At 44.9% G+C, this 21,455-nt stretch overlaps 1 protein-coding gene across 3 annotated transcripts; it reads left to right on the forward strand.

Moving 5' to 3' along the window:
- The first annotated feature begins 144 nt into the window (after window positions 1–144).
- Window positions 145–21,282, forward strand: ADAMTS13 (ADAM metallopeptidase with thrombospondin type 1 motif 13). Of its 3 annotated transcripts, none has more exons than XM_049831949.1 (29): window positions 145–521; window positions 825–891; window positions 1,728–2,008; window positions 2,208–2,349; window positions 2,727–2,863; window positions 3,645–3,728; window positions 3,814–3,938; window positions 4,737–4,883; window positions 5,218–5,352; window positions 5,909–6,059; window positions 6,722–6,826; window positions 7,020–7,171; window positions 7,299–7,362; window positions 7,908–8,034; window positions 8,255–8,403; window positions 9,764–9,884; window positions 10,458–10,538; window positions 10,802–10,983; window positions 11,427–11,562; window positions 13,284–13,413; window positions 14,074–14,263; window positions 14,981–15,098; window positions 15,446–15,575; window positions 16,974–17,178; window positions 17,684–17,990; window positions 18,368–18,514; window positions 18,995–19,171; window positions 19,517–19,701; window positions 19,984–21,282. In XM_049831949.1, exons 1-29 carry the CDS (start codon window positions 447–449, stop codon window positions 20,140–20,142), a joined length of 4,209 nt encoding a protein of 1,402 aa, XP_049687906.1. In that variant the 5' UTR covers window positions 145–446; the 3' UTR covers window positions 20,143–21,282. The 3 variants fall into 3 exon arrangements, with proteins under 3 accessions (XP_049687906.1, XP_049687905.1, XP_049687907.1); XM_049831948.1 differs by having other exon boundaries at window positions 146–521; window positions 2,724–2,863; XM_049831950.1 differs by lacking the exon at window positions 145–521 and adding an exon at window positions 553–748 and having other exon boundaries at window positions 2,724–2,863.
- The last annotated feature ends 173 nt before the right edge of the window (window positions 21,283–21,455 follow it).

Here is a 21,455-nt window from a genome sequence, read left to right on the forward strand (position 1 = left end):
CGGGGCCCGCCGGGTGTGCGAGGCCGCGGCCTATCCCCGGTGTGAGGGCCCGGCGGCCGGTGTGGGTTTAGGCCGGTGTCGCGGCGGAGGCGTGAGGCCTGTCAGGGCGGAGGTTGAACGGCACGGAGCCCCTTTTCCCCACCGCCCCGCGTGTGTTTGGCCGCTAAGACTGGCTCCGAGCTCGTTATTGCCGCGCTTTTTGGCTGCGGTAAAGTCGCAAACATTGCGCAAAAAACCGCTCTCCCTCCAGCTGTTCCAGTAAAGCCTCGAGCTGCAGGCCGTTCCCCCCTCCCGGCTGCCCCTCTCTGCAGAGGATCAGCTCCCCTGTTTGTTTAAACCCTGCACTCTTCCCTTCCGTTCCACGTGATGCCTTGGGCCAAACGTCGTCGTATTAATCACCCCTGGGCCGGAGCTGACTCCGCAGCGCTGGTTGCAACTCCTCCAGCATGATCGTCAGCTTGACCATCCGGGCGCTCGTGATGCTCCCCTTGGGGTTCTGCTGGCCGCCGGCTTTCCAAGAGGTGAGTTTGACCTCCAGAAAATGCGGTTTCCAGGAAGACTTTTTTATTTCTAGGAAAAAAAAGGAAGAGACAACACAACGTGTTCTAAGCCAAAATCCATCAAACCTCACTAATCGAGAAGATAAAGCTGTTTCCTCTGGGTGGCTGTTGTGCAGCCCATGCTTAGTGCAAAATAAAGCCATGAGAACTTGGCATCGGTACTTGTTGTTTGCTGGCGTTCCCTCCAGGTTAGTTCAGTTAAACGATAGTCTTGCATCCATTTGTTTTTCTTAAAAAAATGTAAAGCTATTCTTCTTCTTGCAGAAATTTCTCGGCGCTTTGGATGCGGAAGATGTTTTCTCTTATTTTGGAACCAGCTCAGTGTCTGATGGTATGCAGGGCTCCTTCCTTCTTGATTTTGGAACACGTCTGTCAGTTTATTTCTAATGCTGCGCGTTCGATAACGCTAAGAACACTTATTAACGAACCCTGATCTGACAAGCGTTTAGCATTTCCGAGTCACATTACTCAGTGAGGCGACCTATGTTTCACTGAGAAAGCTGTCGAAGAACTGGGTCAGTATTTAAAATCTGCTGAAGGAGATATGATAAATCTTTTTGCACATTTCTCCTGCGGTCCTCATTCTCTGTATTGGTATTCTTCTATGAGGTTAACAGATCCAGGTCTTCCAAGCGGGAAGCTTTAGACTAAGAATAGCTTTAAATGCACTTGATAATTTTTTTGAAATAAACATGGAGAGACTAGTATTCTGGGTCCGGATTGATGATAGTTCAGAATAAAGATACGTTTTTAAATTCTCAAATCCTTAAAGCACGGATGTTGTCTACTTGTGAGTTCACCTGGTGCTCATCCTAGTGTCCCTGTCTGGATTATGATAATTCTCACTCTGTAATATTTAACATCGGAGGAAGTAAGACTGTCTCAGCCTTTGTTAAATGAACTGTTCTCCTTATTGAGAGAGCAAAAGCACAGATAAATCAGGAGCCAGTTTCAGAGCTGTTGTCTGTTCCTAATCAGGTTATCCTCACTTTGGAATACATGAAAGCATAGAAATTCTTTCATTGTTGACACGATGACCCTGAAAGGCCACAGTTGTCATTTGGAGAGTATTTTTTCCTAGGGAGATAGATCATTACATTTGTTTTCCATGTATCGTCGTTTCTCATAACTGTTGCCCTTGTTCTGGTCTTGTTTCATTTCTTTCAGTACCTGAGTTTGTTGTTGCTGAGCCAACTTGCCCTTGTAAAGAACAGACTGGGCTGATGTCCTGTCGTATTCAATATTGCTCCATTGAGGCCTGGGGAGAACTCTATGCCTTTGAATTTCTAGAGGACCATGCCCTCCTTTCATCTTCCTTTCTGAGCAATCAAGTGGTGAACTCTTCCTTTAGCTTACTGAAGCGATTCTCGGGCAACTGCTTTGCAGGTGGAAATCCACTGCAACCCCCCGGGGCTAAGTGTAGAGTCACTTACTGTGAAGGACAGCTGGTGAGTATGCACTGAACTTATTTTTACAAGCTTTTACAGCCTTCGTAGGTTTGCAGCCTGATGTGCCGAACATGTGTGAATCATCCATTTAATAAATCTGAGCATTACAAAGGAGAAATGGGAAGGATATGGCACACAGTTCTTCACTGATAGCAAATGTCTTTGGAATAACTCAGAGGTGGAATTTCATCTCCTTTAGCAAGGAGTCGTCATTGCGAATGAGGAAAAGATTCATATCAGGCCTGTCAGAAGCAAAGATGTCGCCCTGCTGAAGGACCTTGGCTTCTCCAGACCCCACATTCTTTTCAGAAGTGCCGCAAGAGAGGCAAATACAGCAAGAGGTAATGTGCATGGAGAGGACGCCCTGCTTGTTCTGCTTGGAAAAGCTGTCTTTTGGTAGTGGAGTTGCTTGCATGAGCTCAGAGGAAAAATTTGTATCTACAAATGTATGAGTATATTTGAATATGTTTCTCACCTCATTGAGGTGTAACTAGTGTGTTTTCATTCAGGTATTTGTTATTTTGATAGCATATGTGTGTTATTAAGGATGCTGGCAGGTGAAAGAAACTGACAGAAGTGGGAAACCTGAGCAAGCAACTGGAGGAGTGGTCTTCCAGCTGGATTATTCTAGTCTTTCAGGAAAAGCAAGTGGATATGTAGGACCTTTTATGTTGTCTTGCATTTTAAACTCCCTGTGTCCCTTTCTGCTGTTCAGCAGGGCGGTTTCTTTCTCGCCTGCAGAAGAGGGCTGAGGGAACTGTCAAACATCTGGAGCTGATGGTCGTAGCAGGTCCAGATGTTTACTTGTACCACAAAGAGGACACAGAGCGATATATTCTCACCAACCTGAACATTGTGAGTAGCTTTCTGTTTGGATTGCTGTCCCAGTGTGAGAGCTCACAGTGTCACAGACTATGTCATAGGCAGATGGACCTCTGTGAGTGCACTTTGAGAGGTGTTTGTGGTTACTGGCTCCTGGTACAAAGCACTGTTTATGTGCAGGGTGTTTCTCTCTGCTTCCCTTGGCACTGCATGGCAAGCTTTCCCTTGTACAAGGAGCTGCACGAGTAAAAGCGGATGTTAGAGGCTTTGGGGTTGTTGCCTTAAAACCCATGTAAAAAATGTAGCTCTTTGTTTCATTACTAATATTGTTGTAAGTCAGATACAGTAGCAAGAGTTTTATCACCAGAGCCTTGATCCAGTCCCTGTTACTTTCAGTGAGATTGAACCAGATCTACTGAATTAATCTTACATTTTAACATTTTATTTCCATTACAGAATTTCTCTAAATGTCTCCGTTTGCTATTATTAAGATTTTTTAATGCATTTTCTGTGTCTGTGTATTGCAAAAAAAGTCTTTAGCATTCACTCTCCTACCCTATTAAACTGTTTTCTATGCCGATTCTTCTGTCTGCTTCAGAGTATCTGACAAGTCTAACAACAGTTCTCATCTGTTGACAGATCTATTTACATTTGTAGTGCATACTTTAATGTTGTACTTCCCAGTGATTTTATAGTTGCCCCTTATGGTTACCAGGTGTGTTACCTTTGTAGTGAATGCAGTGCTGTTAGTGGGAACAGCTAGCGGGAGTCACTGAGGTACCTTCTGTATTGAATCCTTTCTGTCTTTTAACAGGGGGCAGAGCTGTTGAGAGATGCCTCACTGGGTGTTCATTTCAGGGTTCATCTTATGCAAATGCTTGTTTTGACAGAACCAGAGGTAAGCAGGGAGGACTATGTGCAAGTGTTGTCCAAGGGGTTGCTAAAAGCTGTGTGAAACATGCAAACATGTGCCTTCACTCTAGGCAGAGGTAAACATCACCACAAATATCACCTCCTCGCTGATCAGTGTTTGTGAGTGGAGCAAGAAGGTCAACCCCCAGAATGACTCTGACCCCCAGCATGCTGACATTGTCCTCTACGTCACCAGGTACTGAAACTCCCCTGCCCTGGGAGGGGACTGGAAACAGGGCTGATGGTATCTAGCTGTTAGTGCAGTGACAGGGATTTGCACTGGGCCTTCCAGCAGTTGGGCATCACAGAATCTTTGGAAATGGATTTATTCTCCTGTTTGGGGTTGATTCTCCTGCCCTTAGTGTAATGCAGTTAGTGAGAGGTGCTGTTTCTTCAGTTTCTGGAGGAACTGGAATATTCCCCAAGCACTGACCAGCCAGACTTGAGCAGACATTTTATGCTTCCAGAGCAGCACAGCCAAACCCACTGCAGCTTTTTGTGGGCAGAAAAGTCGAACAGTAACTGGAAGTGAAAACCCGCTGGTGTTTTCTATGGAAGATTTCTAGTGCTACTCTGACTCAGATGTTTTTTGTCTGACTTTCAGGCTCCTTGCTCTAAATGGTCTTGGCTAAGTTTGTCGAAGCCAAACTTTTCTTGAGTGTAATGGCTTTGTTCTGGTGCTCTTTCTTCAAAGAGGTGATGATACTGCTCTGTCTTTTGCAAATAGGATTAGGTCATTTTATTCTATTCTGCTTGTCTGGTGTCATGGGGATTTTTTAATGTAGAATCACCACAAATTTTGAACAGTGGGCGTTCCTGGGACCCTACTGCTACCATCTTGCCCCAGGGAGCTCCATGTGTCAAAAAAAATGTTAGGTAGCTGGCAAAGTTAGGTCAGGAAGGTGCCAATAAATTCAGCTGAATGTCTAGACCTGACATTATTAGCTACAGTGGTTCTTTGCTCTTTCCTCTGTATCTGTCTCCCTTACTTTAGGTTTGACCTGGAGTTACCTGATGGGAACAAGGAGCTACGTGGAGTGACTCAATTAGGTGGAGTCTGCTCCTCCTTCTGGAGCTGTGTTATTACCCAGGACACTGGCTTTGACCTGGGAGTCACCATAGCCCATGAGATTGGGCACAGGTCAGTAGAAAAGCCCCAGATCAACTCAGTATGGTTTATTCAGGTAAAAGCATAGCCCAGTTTCAAGGATTCAGAAGAAGGAAAAGGATCTCTTGGCATAACAGGGGGTGTCCTATAGATTATTCAAAACTTTTGGAAAGAGTTCTTTGCATTTCTTGTATTCCTGCACGCTCTGTGACAATTAGAAGCTGCAAAGAGGAGAGAAAACCTTTGTGACAACAGTAGAAGGAAAGGCTGCAGAGGGAGCTCAGCCCTTGCTTAGAGAAGAGAGGCTCTGAGGGAACCCAGCTGCTGGGTTTCTTCCCCTCAGGGCACTGTGCTTCTTCTGTTACAGTCTTGGAATCCCCCATGATGGTGAGGGGAATCAGTGCAGCAGCAGCGGTTACATCATGGGTTCAGCAGGAAACCACAACAGCATCGACCTCACCTGGTCACAGTGTAGCCGAGAAGAGTTCCTGGCCTTTGTCAGGTATGGGAATGGTCGAGTTCTGTGTGCCCATGTGGGAGTGTTTCCCTGTGCTGGGAGCTTAGGAGAGGGCAGGGAAAGAGAAGGAATAAAATCGGACATGCCTGGAAAATGAGGAACTGTGAAACTCTTGGGGTTTGTTTATTTCTTACCACTTGTGTCTGCTGCTGAAGTTAAACCCCAGTTTTTGTTTCAAGTAGCTGGAAATTACTTTGGTTAGTGACTAACATGCTTGGAGTGCGTTGGACTTCTCAGACACTAGCTCAGCCTGGAAATTTTGTTTAAAATGTCAGAGCATCTAGGTTTAAACAAGCATTGTGGGCTGTGAGCTGGCTGGGTGAGAAACAGGCGTGAGTTTCTGTTATAACTTCAGCAGCAGGGAACTGTGAGCATCTCCAGGCAGCTGCTACAGCTAAATCCATCACAGCCCACAGTAAGCATGTGTTGTCTGGGAAAGCAGCAGCCAACTCCCAGAATGAAACTCAGCAGAAGTTTGCAAACATGTCATTGTCCTTACTGCCCACAGCTGGGAAAGTGATATTTCTTATGTCTCTATCAGCACAGGCCAAACAAACTGCTTAAATGACCTGCCGGACATGGACAGCAGCATCCCTGGATGGAAGCCTGGCTTGTACTATGGAGCAGATGAGCAATGTAAAATAGCCTTTGGGAGTGTTGCCACAGCATGCACCTTTGCTGACAGCAATGTTGTAGGTAGAAAGTTTGTCTCCCTTGCTAGGGGCAGCAGGGAAATGTTCTGGAGCCAAGATTCAGCAAAAGGGAGCTGGGGACATTTTTATTATAAAGGGATGGAAGGTGCTTTCCTGCCACAGATTTCTTGGCAAAGAACAAACCTTCAAAGGCTTTTAAAATGTTTCCCTTCTCTCCATCACCTCCTTCGTCCACATAAGTCTCCTTTAAGGTTTGCACAGTATGCACAGCCTTCTGTCCAAATGGGCCTGGCGGTGCTAGTGCTGGGTACGCCTACTCAGGGTCCTGTCTTAGGGAGCTCTTGTTCATTGGATTCCTTCAGCTTCCCCACCATTGCTCAAGTCCCTGTGTCTGAGAAATGCAGCATAGCTAATAGCTGCCATCTGGACATGTTTTGTTAATGAGGAAGCCCTAAAGTGGGTGGAACTTTAATTGCTTCAGTTGACCATCTAGCATTACAGCTGGCAGTGATGGTCTTTTGACATGCCCACAACTTTTGCCCAGGAGCAGGAGAAATGAAGGGACTTGCTTGCATTGTTGGGTAGCTGTGGGAAAACCAAACGTCTGGGACATGGACCATTTAAACGGAGCAACTTTTGGGACTGCTGTGTTGATGAGCCTAAGTGACTCCCCGAACTCCCTGATTTTCTTGACACACCAGGACATATGTGAAGTTCTGTCATGCCATGTACAACCAGGAGACAAATCCAGCTGTACTCGGCTTCTTGTTCCCCTCTTGGATGGTACTGAGTGTGGAATCAATAAGGTAAGGAGGCTGCTGATCTGATGATCAGGAGTGGGTGTGGGTGCTACGGAGCTCATTAGACAGCAAGACACTGTTGGTGGCTGGAGGGTACATGGCACTCACTGCTCCTCGGCCAGGGAGCCACCCTTGTAGATCCCAGCTCTGATGGGTTCACTGTGGTGCTGCTGCCATATTTGTGTGTTCTTGGTCTTAGTGGTGCTCCAAGGGACAGTGCAGCTCTCTGGAAGAACTGAACCCCATGGCTGTAGTCCATGGGCAGTGGTCTGGCTGGAGCCCTTTCTCCTCCTGCTCCCGCAGCTGTGGAGGTGGAGTTGTGATAAGGCAGCGGTTCTGTAACAATCCCAGGTAAGAGGTGGGGAGCCAGGAAGTTTGCAGTGCCTCTTGTCTGACTCAGAGCCGTGGGGTCTGAGTCTTGCACTTTGCTTGGGACAAACCTGCCTCTGTTGAGGAGTTGTTCTCCTGTTATTTCCAGGCCTGCTTTTGGGGGGCAGGAATGCCATGGTGCCAGCGTGCAAGTGGAGATGTGCAATACTCAGGTAGTGGAGCTCATCACATCTTCTGAGCTTTTTTTTTAATGCCGCTTAACTCTTTGAGAGCTGGTTTGGGACTGTACTTCTCACAGCTGGTTGATCTGAGAAGGAGGACTAAAGATCTGGCATACAGCCTCCATCTGTCTGACAACAGGAGAGCTATTTGTTCCACTGTGTCTGAAGACAGCAGTATTATTTGATAGAATTGTTCACATGTAATGAAGCATTTTCTCTATGCCTTCATAGCAGGACAGATGCTGAGAAAATAGTGACTCACTTAATGATAGTTTTCTTCAGAGGAACATTCTTATATTGTTCCTATTTTCCTTATCCATTTATTTTGTTGAAATAACAAAGATATCAGCTTCCAAACACAATTCTCTGCATATCCCGCAGCGTCCCTTTAAAGTGGTTTTTTTCATTTGCAGTTGTTATGGTGTTTTACTTACCAGCCACTGCTTTCTGCCTTTAGCTAGTGGGTAAAATGCTGCTTGGGATTCTGTGCTCAGTAACTCCCTTTCATTACCCATACAATTCTCTCTGGGATGTAGGCCTGTTTGATGACCCAGCAGGACTTTATGACTGAACAATGTGCAGCAACAAATTTAAAGCCACTGTATCTCACTGTAGAAGTGCCATCCTTTTATACCTGGACTTCTGCTGTTGGCTTTGCCAAAGGTAAGTAGAGACTGAGAAACTGTGGTTTCTTTGTGAAGGGGAGTGCTCATGGACCTGTCTGTACTTTGAAGTCAAAAGGCTGTTTCAGTGATTGTTTTAGTTTTCATGTGAAACCTGGATACTCTTTCTGTCAGATCCTTTTGACTTCTCATTGCTTGATGGTCAGCCACGTGCCTTTCTGAAAGAGTAACTCCTTTCTTCTTCTGTCTGCCTCCTCCAGGGGACATGCTATGCAAGCACATGTGCAGGGCTGTTGGAAACGAATTCATGGTAAGCCGTGAAGACAGTTTCGTAGATGGAACCAGATGTGAGCAGGATGACTCTGAGCGCCATGGGGCTTTCAGTTTGTGTGTAATGGGAAGCTGCAGAGTAAGTGACTGGGGAATCCAGGTGAACCTCTGACACGTAATCTGCTCCAAACAAGTCAGTTTACTAGGAGCGGGGGAAGAAAACATCGTGACCCAAACAACAGAGCGAGCTCTTCTCAAAAGAAGAGAGTTTTGTTCTTAGCTTATTGGATGGAGTCCAGCAAATCTACTATTCTGTCTGTGTATCCAATGCCAATGCCCTCTAGAAAAGACATTCTGCTAATTATGCAGTAAGTACATAAGGCTATTCATCCCTAATCCAAGAAGCAATTGGTTTATGCATTAGTTGAGGAGACATCATTAGCTGTTCAGTTTGCATGGTATAAATAGCCCTATAAAACGCTGACTCTGTTGGAGAAAAGTTTACATGATTCGAACATACCAAGTCAGTGGCAAAACAAGGAGTAAAACCTGGGAATCATAAGTTGACAAATTGATTGTTGCAGTATTGCTAATCAAAACTGAAGTACGTTTTTTTTTTTTCTGGAATGCCTTGAGAAAGGCATTCTTTCATGATGAACTTGAATATAACTCCCCCGCACTGTCTGCATTTTAGTAACTTCTCAATGCTGACCCGGTTGTATGTTTTCTGTTGTTTCTTTACATTCCCAGAATACACTTTGAAAATTTTATGTTTTTCTCATTATCCTCGTATTCACAATGTTTTGTAATGCATTTCCACGTAATGAACAGCAGAGGGTGTAGGCTTAAGCTAGTCTGATTGCGGCTATTCTGTTGGCGACAGTGATAAGTATGGATGTTATGGCAGCATCCAAAACCTGGGATCAGTGCCTGTAGCATAAATTCAGCAGTTGCACATGTTTTGCTGCTAAGCCTGCTGAGATCCTTCTGTAGCTTTGTGTAAATTAGTCTTGTTCGTGGGAATAAGGATAGAATCTCTTTTCTGAGCTCTATGGGATTGAAGGCCAGGCTGAAGGATGTGAGCTAGGTTTGGGTCTGGGGAGCTAAAGATTCCTTTAGAACCTGCCATTCATGTTTACTGTTCTCCTGGGCTTTTTTTTTTTTTTTTCCCTTCCCCCCTCCAGAAAGAATTCATAGAAGAGAAGGAGTGCAGAGCCTTTGTTTTAGGTCACAGGAGAAATCTTTCTGGGCTGCTGCTTATGGGAAAGAAAATGTCACACAACTAATGCAACTTGTGCTCTCAGCTAAGGCTTTCCAATCCCTGGCTTTCCATAGTGCCGTACAGTGGTAGATCTAGGTACAAATGCATCTTTGTCTACCTTGTCGTCTTAAATTCAAATTACAAATGAAAAAGGCAGTTTCAGGAATTTAGGCAATGTTGCTTTCATTCACTTGTTCTCAGAATAGGCAAGTCTTGACAGACTCTCCCCTTTGCTCAGGCATTCGGGTGTGATGGCCAGATGGACTCCCAGAAGATAATGGACTCTTGCAAGGTCTGTGGGGGTGATAATACCACTTGCACCGAAGTGAGTGGATCTTACAGAGAAGGAAAAGCTAAAGGTGTGTAGTCCTCACGCACAGACTCAACATTATGGTACTGTTTGTATGCTGTTGTGTAGGCAGAGTGACTTTTTTGGTCATAGTTCTTCTCCGGACGTGGATCAGAAATGTAGCCATTTGGGAAGTCCAGCAAATTACTGGGAGCTGGCGGCTGTGTTAGATGCTTCCTGAGATGTTAAACATCCATTTAGCAACTGCTCTGGCTCTTGCACTATCACATGTAGATATTAGTAGAGAAGATAAAAAGAACAAAAGAGAGGTGAGAGCAGGACACAGAATTCATTTCTGCTTTGTTTGCTGTATTCACCATCACTATGTTCAAGCCAAGCTGATAGAGCTAAGGTTAGTGTGAATTTAGCCTGCTGGCCATCACTGTTGTATCTTTTTTTTTTTTATATATATTAGCTATATAACCCCTGTCTGCAATTAAGCTTTGTTGCTGCCTGTAAGGCTTGTCCTCCAATGGATAGTGTGCTAGTAAGATGAAGAGGAGTTGATCTGTAATCCCCAGCTTTTTCAACAGAGGTACAGCAACGGAAGGTGACCGTGTCTTCTTTCTTTCCATCCTTCCAGAGTACATTACATTTCTGTCCCTGCCTTATAACAGCACCTTGGTCCATGTTACCAATCAGAGACCACTCTTCACGCATTTGGGTGAGTTGAAAGAAAGGGAGAGGAGGAACTACAGGCAGGGCTAAAACAAGCTTGTAAAAACAAGAAAATGGAATCTGGGAGGAAAGTTCTTGATGATGCAATTTGTTTGTGGGATGTTGTCCAGTGGGAAGTGGTAGAAACCATGTTCTTTGGGATGCCTGGTTTAGATTAAACTGGTTTCTAGCAAGTGGGCAGTCTGTAGCTGCCAGCACCAGGGGACCACATCATATCTCTTAACCTCACTGCTACTTTTGCCTCTCTAGCTGTGAAGGTTAAAGGAGAATATGTGGTTGCTGGAAAAGGAAAAATCTCACTGAATGTCACCTATCCGTCAGTTCTGGAGGACAGCCAAATCAAATACAAAGTGTTTCTCACCAAGGACAACCTGCCAAGCCTGGAGGAAGTCCGTGTGGATGGGCCAACACAAGAAGAAATTGAAATACAGGTAAATTAAAATAGCAGAGTTGGAAAGGAGCCAGTCAGAACTGGCCCGGCTGAGTTTGTGTAGCTCTGCTGCCATGCAGAATCCAGGTGTAGTAGGCTTCGTGTCCAAGGCCTGTGGAGATGGTGTTCACTAAGAGCGATGGTGTTGCTCTTCTTGGGAAAGGTTGAGGGTTGGCTGCCTGCAGGCTTTCTGCAGGCCTGGGGAATAGTTGTGTGGTGAAAAGCATACTGAGTTAAACGTTTTCCTTGGCTTAATCTTTTTTCAGTGCCCTGTGCACAGAATTCACAGGGTGAGTACTCTGACTGCATCTGGCAGGAATTGAGAGTCATAGCATTGAGGCTTAGGACTGGGTGGAAGAAAGGGGGACTAGCTTCTCTTACCTCCATCCTAAGAAATGAGTCTGAGTTGATTTCTGCATTGACCACAACTTTTTCCTTCACCAGGTCTATCGGAGATATGCAGAAGAATATGGCAATGCCAGCAACCCAGACATCACCTTCAGCTACTTTGTCCCCAAAGAGAATCTGACGTATATGTGGATTCCTCAGCAGGGGCCATGTTCAGTGACCTGTGGGGAAGGTGAGGCAGCAGTACTCAATCTTTATGGAGATCTGGGCAGAATTCTAGTTTGGCTAGCTGGTAGTCACCCAGATCTTTACTCCATGGGCTCTCCTGGGCTGACTGAAAGACATGTGACATCAGTGATAGATACTTGATTAGAACTTACTAAACAACTGAGCTGAATTTAAAAGCAAATTGCTGAAAGTGAGCTGCAGTTGCCAGTATTAAACTGGACAAAAGAAAAGAGTGGTACAGCTTTTGAATTAAATTAGCAAATCAGCAAATGAGCTGAAACATAAAATGATAGTGAAAACGTTTGATCCTGAAGAGGATTTTTAAATAGGTTTTAACTGAACTTTTGGTTTTAAGACTAAATAATTTTCTCAGATTTTTCAAAGTTATTGAAGACTGTAATTTGAAGTTGGCTAAACATCAAAAGTCTGAGACCAAAGTGGTATCTAGTGTCTAACCAAAGCCTCAGAGCTCATTATGAAACTTCCTTCTTAGAATTCTATTCCTGTGCCATGGCTAATCCTTTCTGTCTCCCTGAAGAAATCATAATGCAGATTGTAACAGATCACTCTGGTAGACGGTCTGACATCTTGTTTACCAGATAATACAGATGACACTGGCAAAGCTCTCAAGACTTTTATGACAAGAATTTAGAAAAATGCATTAATGAATACTTGTGAAAGTCACTCTATAGGACTAGTTATCTCTGGAGAGGTTTTCTCCAGCAGATTCCCCAGGTGAACTGATTGCTGAAACTCTGAAGTAAAGAACTCAAAATGCTCTGGGGCCTCCCAGCTAATGCAGTCACAAACAAAAAACATGAGAAAGCTGGGACTTAAAATAACGGAAAGTTGAGAATCCGAGCTGAAATTGCATCTTGAGAGCTGAAAGTGATGCTCAGGCCCTCCTTACCAATAGACATTATTTGAAAACAAGGAAGGTAGTAAAAAGATAACATTGCTGATTGATTCTTGACATTTGCTTCTCAGGGTCATGCTCTTTAATATTCAGGAATGCCTGTCTCTCTTTGTGGGTAGCTCATTCACTGCAAAGGAGACTCTTTACAGCTTTGCTTGTAAGTTTTTTGACTTTGGATTTTCACCCGCTTTACCTGTTAGGTTCAGAATTGTTAAAAATCTTGTTTATAGCTGTAGTTTATCAATATTTTATTTCTTGCATGCCACAGGCACTGCAAGTCTGCAGTTTCTCTCCCAGTACCTCTAGTCTAGTTTTGGATATTGATGATCACTTTGAGTCCACTGGCACAGTGCTGTCTGGGTACAAAAGCAGCGTGATGATATTACATGATTAGTTCTACAGAATGTCATTTAAAAATGGCTGATTGCTAAAGCTTATTTTCAGCAACCCGTCCCTCATCAGTCAGACATCAAGATCATTAAAAGTAATTTGGACCAAATTATGATTGATATCCTTGTTCTTGCAAACGACCAGTTTAGAGCAATCTTTCCATTTTGGCAGTGGATTATCCATCAAACTTCTCATCTTCTGGGGTGTTCATCTTGGAAAGTCACTTTAAAACTCTTGAGGAAAAATTTATATCAGAAAGAAGGGGTTTGTGTGTTTATAGAAGGTCTGTATTCCCAAATATGCCATTTTCCTACACAGATGATTTGAGTAAAGTGGAATTACTGCATCTTCCTAGCATACTAGAGGTGAACTGTTCACTTTGTTTTATAACTTCCTTTCCTTTTCTTTTTGTATCCCAGGGACGCGACCAGTGCATCATGTGTGCTTTGACCAGACAAAGAATGAAATAACAGAGGATCAGTGGTGTCTGGAGCTACCACAGCCCCTTTCAGAGCACAAGCCCTGTGTCATGGAGCCATGCCTGTACAGGTTGGTGTTCCTGGAAGCTCAGCTGAATTCTTGCTTCACTTGTCCTTTCTCTGCCAGCTAACCCAGTCTCTGAAGTCTCATTTGCATTGTGCAAGGTGAAAAAAAAGGAGAGGTATGAGGTAGTTTCTTCCTAATTATAATGGCGTAGTGGATCCCAAACCATGTTGTCTTTCCTGGTCCTATGAGGTGATTGAGATGTCAAATGAATGAAAGGGAGATAGTCCTTCCAATATTTTACATTAGTCTACTAAATGAAAATACTTCGAGGGTATGGCCAGAAGATGTCTGCTCACATCCTTTCCAAGATTGTGCCAACAAAGATTTGGTCTTACTCTGGAGGAGACCTTTGTGTTAATTAGACTGGAAAGAGGACCAAGAGCCAAGCCTGCCCAGACATTGATCTCATAGACATTTTAGTGTTTAATAAAAAGTGATTACACTGTGAACTATAGGTCTTTAGCTTAGGTGCTTTTACTCCTAGAGAGCTGTCAGTGCAAGGACTTAATTTCCAGCAGTTGTTCTCTCAATCACATCCAGACAAGGCTCTTGAGATAGAGAAGCTGAATATTCTGTAGGACCCATTTCTGTAGTCAGTGGTGTGAGAAATAAACCTCCATGATCCAGATGAGAAATAGGGTGATACATGTACTTCCTGTTTAGGTGGAAGATGTCTCAGAGAGATGAATGCTCTGCTGTCTGTGGAACTGGAGTTGCCCAGCAGAATCTGACCTGTGTTCAGTTTCGTGATGGATTGGAGACTGTTGTGGATGACAGCTTGTGCCCAGAAGAAGAAAAACCCCTCTCCATTGTGCCGTGTGTGGTTAATGTCTGCCCATTAGGCTGGGACAAAGTGAGTTTACTGGCTTGGCTTTTTCAGGAGTCTCACTGGGAGCTTTGCACTTGTGATCCACAGGAGGATACCAATTAAGAACCACCACCTTACTACTGGAGTCTAGGTGGGCAATTTGCACCAAGGATGTCTGCTCAGTTAAAGGTTCATCCTGTCACTTCAGACAGCTGTGTCCCTCTTAATTTATGCTGCTGGATTCATCAATTCATAGTGGTGGTTTGTTTAGGGCAGCTGTTGACTATGTTTTTTCTTCATTTCTCCTCACAGAGTCCAACAAAACCAGAAACAGAAATAACCCCAGGTCCACTAGGAAATACGTCACTGGCAAACAGAGAGGTTCTGACGTGGTAGGGAGGATTGCTATCAGGGAAGAGGGCTTCTCAGCACAGGATCCAGTGGTCCAAATCTGTACTGGGGAGCCACTGCCAGGTTTACATTTACAGATGGGGAAGATACTTCTTTAGGCATCTCCAGTCTCAGGTAGCTCTCTTCAGGTAGTGTGAATTAGGAGGGGTTTTGGCTGTTGGATGTCCTTAGCTATTCCTGGTACTTAGAAGTTCTGCAAAAATGGAGAAGGTGCTTAAATGTGCCTCTTTCTTCAGGGACAGCAAATATGTTGTAGGCTCGATCTGGAGGTATCCCCCAGCTTCATTAGATCGGGACCAGTGTGGAAAACAGGTGCCAATGTCAGTCTGGGTCTTTTTGCTCTGTTCTGAGGAGGAAGATTCACGCTTACTTCAGACTTTGGAGTCACTTGGGCATATCCAGCTGGAAAATCGGACCGTGTATGTCTGGAGCCCTCTAGCTGGAGAGTGTTCCGTCTCCTGTGGTAGAGGTGAGATCTTTTAGTGCTGCAGGGAAATGTTACTTGGCTGTAGGTGTGAGCTTAGTGCCTAGGAACCTCAGGGACCTGGTGTTTTCCCCTCTACAGTTCTAAGTGCATGTGTAGCTGTGGTCACAGTTTTTGTTAAGCCTGAAGAGGCAAGGGGGCCTGGCTCAGGGAATACTTTAGAGGCCTGGCTGGCTGCTGCTGTGCTTCAGCGTTGGCGGGGATGAATGCAGTAAGAGTGCCTGGGGCTTGGGCAGAGTTTGCTTCTTCTGTACACACAGATGCGACTGACACTGCTTGGCTTATTTTCAACCCTTGTATGCATGCCATGCAGTAAGATCACTCCTTTCTAGGTAAGACTCAGCTACAGTATGTATGTGTGGCTTTTGACACCAAAGAAGAAACCCAAGAAGAAAACTGTCATCCAGTGCCAAAGCCAGAGAGCAGGATGGAAGTCTGCGATCTCGGTCCCTGCCCACCAAGGTAAAGCAGTTAGCAGGAGAAAACAAGCCAGTGAGAGGTCTTTCCTTTCTCTGTCTCCAGGGACATGGTAAAGTAAGGGTCAAGCTACTCCGAGGATGTTATCTTCCTCTGCCCTCTGGTTTGAAAGCACAGCCAGCTGCAAAAACAGTAGCACTGATCCATACTCAGCAAACTAACCGAGAGTCTTTCCTGGGCTGGTATATTCTCAGGCAGAACTAAGTGAAGTCTTTGGAGTTTGAGTCCAGGGAAAAACTGAAAACCTCTTGATCCCTTATTACCCTGGGGAAGTAGGAACAAATCTGTAACTGCAAAAGGTGATGACATATTTGCCAGCTGTACTGTTTCCACATAGCATCAAGGAAAGTAGCTAGAATTAAATGCTCTAAGAATCTGGAATAGCTGCTCTGAGAACCGAAGGAAATTGATTGCACTTGCCTTAGGATTTATGGTATTGCAGAGCGCACTCAATGGCCTGACTGCTGATCTCTCAAACATGAGCCAGTGTGTATGAGCGCATTAACAGAATTCCAGTTGTACTTCCATGGACTGGTTGGATTTAAAATCCAGTGAAGACAGGTGACAGCTGGAGGTTCTCACTGATGGCTGCATTATTCCCAGGTGGCATTACAAAATGGGCTCATGCAGTGTAAGCTGTGGAGGAGGTGTGATGCACAAGGTCCTCTCCTGCACAAGGGAGGCCAGGGAGAAGGCAGAAGAGATTGTGGCAGGTGTCCAGTGTGATGGTTTGCCTCGCCCAGGGGAGCAGGAGCTGTGTAGTTTGGAGCTGTGCCCTCCGAGATCAAAATGGCCGCGTGGGTCACAAGAGCATGCACTGGGGAAGAGCAGTTGTTTGTGAACATGTATGGTGTGATCTAGGATGTGGCTCAGGGTTGATAAATAGGGCAGAGCTTGCCCTACCCTATTTGCTGTGGGACTGGAAAGCCACTGGCATCTGAACTTTATTTGAGTACTACAGGATGCCGCTCCCAGGATGAAATGCCCTGGGTCAGTTTCTGATCTGACTGTTCAGAGCGGCGTGCCTTTCGGAAGGAGATAAGATTGTTTTTGCAGTTAAGACTGTGTACATCACCCTGGGGAAGACTGTAATGGACACAGAGTAAGATTCAATGTATATTTTGAGCGTGTGGGCTTCTTGCAAAATGTGAATGCCCTTTGTTTGGGTCCAATTCTAAACCTGCTCCAGGCTGCCTAGCCTTGTTTCAAAGGCTGCCTTCTAAGTACCATAGGCAAAGTGTGTGAGGCGAAGGGATGAAGAAAGTTGCTGAGGAGCAGAAGGGGGAAGCATGAGGGAGTTGCAGTGCATCTTCTACAGTGAGAGATAGTACAGGGTGGGGATTCATCACGAACTGAATTTTTCTTCTCCATGTCCTCTGTCAGATGGAAGGTAACTCCAGCTGGCCCCTGTTCCTCCAGTTGTGGGCTCGGCTTAGCTGTTCAGCTGGTCACCTGTGTGCAGATTCACCAAGGCAAGGAGATTTTGCTGGAGGAGCGTTTGTGTCCTGTGGCAGAGAAGCCCCTTACCAGCGTCCCCTGTGTCATCCGAATGTGCTCTTATGAATGGAGCTTCAGTGAGTGGACAGAGGTATTTGCTCCGGTTCAGATGCAGCACTTGGCGTCTATTTGCAGCGGTTTTATAGCCATTCACTTCCCTAAAGCATAGAGGGGAGAAATACCACTTCTGCCTTGTATATTTACTTCCCACAGAAATGCTAAAGTGTTTCTAGGGATGTTTTCCATCCTTTCCACTGCCCTGTGTTTAGCAGCCATAGGTCTGCTTCCCACCTTTCTCAGCTAAGGTTTTGGCTGCAGTTTAAAAATGGTCCTTGGCATGTTTTCTTCTGGAATGCAGATCTTTTCAGATTTTTTAGGAAGTTGTTCTGCAACTGAAAGATATAGTTTGGAAGATCCCCTGCGAGGTCAGCCATCTTATAGCTGATGAAACTAGAGCACTGAAAGGGCAAGTGACAGAACAGCATCAGTGAACAAAAGATCAGCCTTCCAGATCATGCCTGAGCCAATAAATGTGTTTATTTCTAAATACCAACTGAAACACGTGCATAAAAGCCTGTGGGTTTCTTCCTCTGCAGTGTTCAACTTCGTGTGGGAATGGCATTCAGACACGGCAGGATTTCTGTCTCAACCCGCTAACCCGTAAGCACGTGAACCCCATCTTCTGCAGGCACTTCCCCAAGGCCATTGTGGTACGTGGCTGCTCCGCAGGGCCCTGTCCTGAGCAGGCGGTGGGGACCAGGTCCCACGGAGCAGAACTACAGACAGTGACACCAGCCGTGCTGACGACAGCCGCAACTTCCAAAGAGGGGAGTTACAAGGACCTGGATCTTCCTCCTCCTGCTGTGCCAGCTGTGCCTTGGGAACAGACAAAGACCAGTGGAGGTGAGGAGGGCACTACCAAAAGGTAGAGATAGGTGCTTACTGCATGCAGCTGGCTTGCGGTGACCCTACTGCCGTACAGGGACAGGAGCATGGGAAGGGAATACTCCTGGTTAGGATGGACAACATGCTGTTCCTTCCAGCATGCCTTGAGCTGTCCGTGTTATCTGAGCTAGGAACAATGACTCCCTTTCCTGGGCTTCCCAAAGCTCTTCTGACTTGGGACTCCTTGAGGCAGCAGCTGACTCTTCCTGTGCTCCACCCAAGGTGGGCACACTGTTGGCACTTGTCTGTTCATAGTGCCACGAAGGGAATGGGGGATGTTTTGCAGCAGCGGTAGTTCCTTCTGGATGTTTTTCTCATCTGTCTCTGCTGTACAGGTGTCTGTGGAAAGCTCTTTCTTAATGCCACCGGGGTCATCAACATGATGGGTGTAGAGAGCAGTGACTGCACTGTGGCCATCGGACGTCCTCTCGGGGAGGAGATAATAGTCAGCGTCCTGGAGAGCTCCCTCAACTGCAGTGCAGGTACTGCCCAGGGTGTGCTGGGGACTATCCTGGCCCTTTGGGAAATCTGCATCTCATTTGCCCACGTGCTTTTGGTGCCCTGAATGGTTCTTGCTACCTTGGAGGCTGTGTAATCTCTGAAACCATTTTACCATTTTTTCTGTCCCACCAAGTCTTTGCCAGATGGGACTAAATGAAGTTGATGCCTTTCCTCCCACTGCATAATAGTTTCTTACCTGTTTTGTTGATAGATATGAGATGAAAGGAGTTTATGGGGTTAAAGAAGCTGCTTGCTTTGGCCTGTTAAAAACTCTTTCTGTAATACACCCTGTTGTTGGAATCAGTACAGTTAGATTAGTTAACTGGACTGTTTTCATAACAGATTTTGATAAGATAGGAACAAGATGCAGAAATTACTTGATTCCAGACCTGTATAAGATAGGTTGCAGCCTTTTACTTAAAGTAAAAGTGTTTCTGGTCCCTGTTGCTCATCCATTCCAGGTGAGGTAATGCTGTTTTCTGGGCGAATGATGTGGCGGACAGGCTGCAGGAAGCTCCCTTTGTCACTGATAAATTCCAGAACGAATACACTGATTGTGAAACAGCGTGTTTTGCTGCCAGGAAATGGGGTCATTCTTCAGTACAACAGCAGAACTGCAACTAAAAAATATTACCAAGGTACCTTACTGAAAGCTTTGCTATTGCTTTAGATTGAGGCACCCATGACAAGGCCCACAGAGTTCTACAGATCATGGTTGCCTATGGAAATCTATGGAAACCTTGCTTCATTTTTAGCAGCTAATAAGCCCCTTCTTGAGGAGTGTTGGAATTAATACTATTTGTGGACTACCCCTCTGTTTTAAAGGCAAGCCTCCTGCAGGTGTTTGCTGATGTTAGGAGGTTTCCAGATGAAAATCCTTAGAGAAACTTTTCTGCCTGTATTTAATTTAAATGATTTCTTTCTTGGAGGTGCTGGACACTTCTCTAAATCATTTTCTTTTCTGCTCCCTTTCCCTCTCTCAGACTGTGACAAGCAGCTGTTTGGTCCCCAAGGTGAAATAGTGAATCCTGTGCAATTGGCTGATCAAAGGCAAGAAGTAGTGTGTCGGACCTTCATCAATGTGGCTCCTCGGCATCGCATAGCTATCCGTGCCCTATATATTGACCTGGGCAATGAGAGCAACCAAACGCATTTTAATTACATCCTGGTGAGTCAGAAGCCTGAAGGGGATGATTTGGATGGGAACGGACTCATCTCATTAGACATTTCCATCCAGATGCAAAGTTCAACCACAAATTCTAGAGGGTCAGACTCTGATCTCTTATGTAAACAGATGTGAATGAGCGCTACTGATGTCTACTGTATTTCTTCTAACCTTCGTGTAGGGAAGCTTTTCCCCCTGAGTGACCAATTCACAAGTCCCCAGTATTTTGTGGGTACTTCACTTGTAGGCTGCTATGATATAATGGTTTGGTCTTTATTTACGCAGGTCCGTGATGTAAGCACCATGAAGACGATGGTGTTCCATGGGAAACAACAATTCTTCTGGCAATCAACAGGAAGCCAAGCTGAAATTGAATTTCATGAAAATGCTAAGGATCACCGAGCCAGTTTCTGGGCTGAATATCGTGCTATTGGGCCCAAATAAAAGGGGCGAGGGCCACTGCACTGAGAAGGGCTGTGGTCCAGTTAGTCACTGCTGCCTGTTCACTGCTTGAGGTCACACGAGTCATTTAATCTTTTTGCCACTGCTTCCCTATCTATTGAGTAAGAACAATAATATCTACCGACTCCTTTGGGTTCTCAGTTAATAGTTATAAAGGTTATGCAAAAGACATATAACTACCAAATATTTAGAAATAGTCCTCATGCAGATTTTCTGTCTGTGTTGATTGGTATTAATGCAGTTTACATGTCTGCAGTTAGTGACTTGGACACTTGAAGGCTCAGGGTTCTGCTTCTGTAGTACACTGTGACCTTTTAGGATAGTCATTTAATTTCTCAGTGGCTCAGTGTCCCATTATAAACCTCTGTATGCTACAAGTAGCTATGATTATGGTTTAGCCATTAAGTTCACTCTCCTGCACTTAAAATGCCCCTTAAAACTGCCCATTGAAATTCTGCAATGTTATAAAAAAGGTAAAGATGTGCATGAGGACGAACTGTTAGCCCAAGAAGACTAGAGACATGTGAGGGCAAGACAGTTTCTTTGCCCAGGAGGGTAGTGCAACACTAGAACAGGTCACCCGGAAAGCTTGAATGTTTTCAGGAGTTGGCTATACCAAGACACTGCTGACCTGGTCAAGCCCTGGTGACAGTTGGCTTTGTATGGGAGGACTAAATGACATCCAGAGGTCCCTCCCCAGCCACCCTTTCTGTGGTTCTACTATTATATTTCTGACAGTGATACCAGTTCTTCTTTTCTATGGGAAAATAAAAGAATTCTGTCTCTTAATGACGGGTTTGTTGCTGAGACATATTTAGTCAGATAAGAATGGTAGCTGTGCTACTAATCTGCTTGTATCTTCTTCTCACAGGAACTGTGCAATGAGAGATTGTTGAGACTGCATGATGCAAGTCATAGCAGGAAGAGGTATTTTAGAGCAGTGACAATTATTCACTCAAGTTTGATTTAAATACATTTTTTAGGTTGTTTTTATTTAATATCTTGAACATTTAATACCTTGAACATTGGACCATGCTTTAGTCCAAATCTGTCATCCTCCTCAAAATCACAAGTTATAGCTTAAGGGGTCTTTTCTGCACCTGGAGCCTGGCTGGACACATCTGCCCTTGCTCTTCACGCTGGATGCAATAAATGGTTCTGCCTGGGCAGTTTTAACCGTGCTTCGGCTTTCTTTCGGTTGAATTCTCTGACATCTTTTTACAACCGCAAAATCTTATTTTCTTCTGTCTTCTTATTAGTTGTTTTTTGCTGGTTAAGCCTGAAGGTTTTTGCTT

The sequence above is a fragment of the Accipiter gentilis genome, chromosome 29, assembly GCF_929443795.1.
Source record: "Accipiter gentilis chromosome 29, bAccGen1.1, whole genome shotgun sequence".
NCBI lineage: Eukaryota > Metazoa > Chordata > Aves > Accipitriformes > Accipitridae > Astur > Astur gentilis.

Coding starts and splice junctions, on each gene's coding strand:
- ADAMTS13 (XM_049831948.1), top strand. CDS start 447: ATGATCGTCAGCTTGACCATCCGGGCGCTCGTGATGCTCCCCTTGGGG. Junction 5,353..5,908: donor GAGTTCCTGGCCTTTGTCAG/GTATGGGAATGG, acceptor TGTCTCTATCAG/CACAGGCCAAACAAACTGCT. Junction 15,099..15,445: donor TTCCGTCTCCTGTGGTAGAG/GTGAGATCTTTT, acceptor ACTCCTTTCTAG/GTAAGACTCAGCTACAGTAT.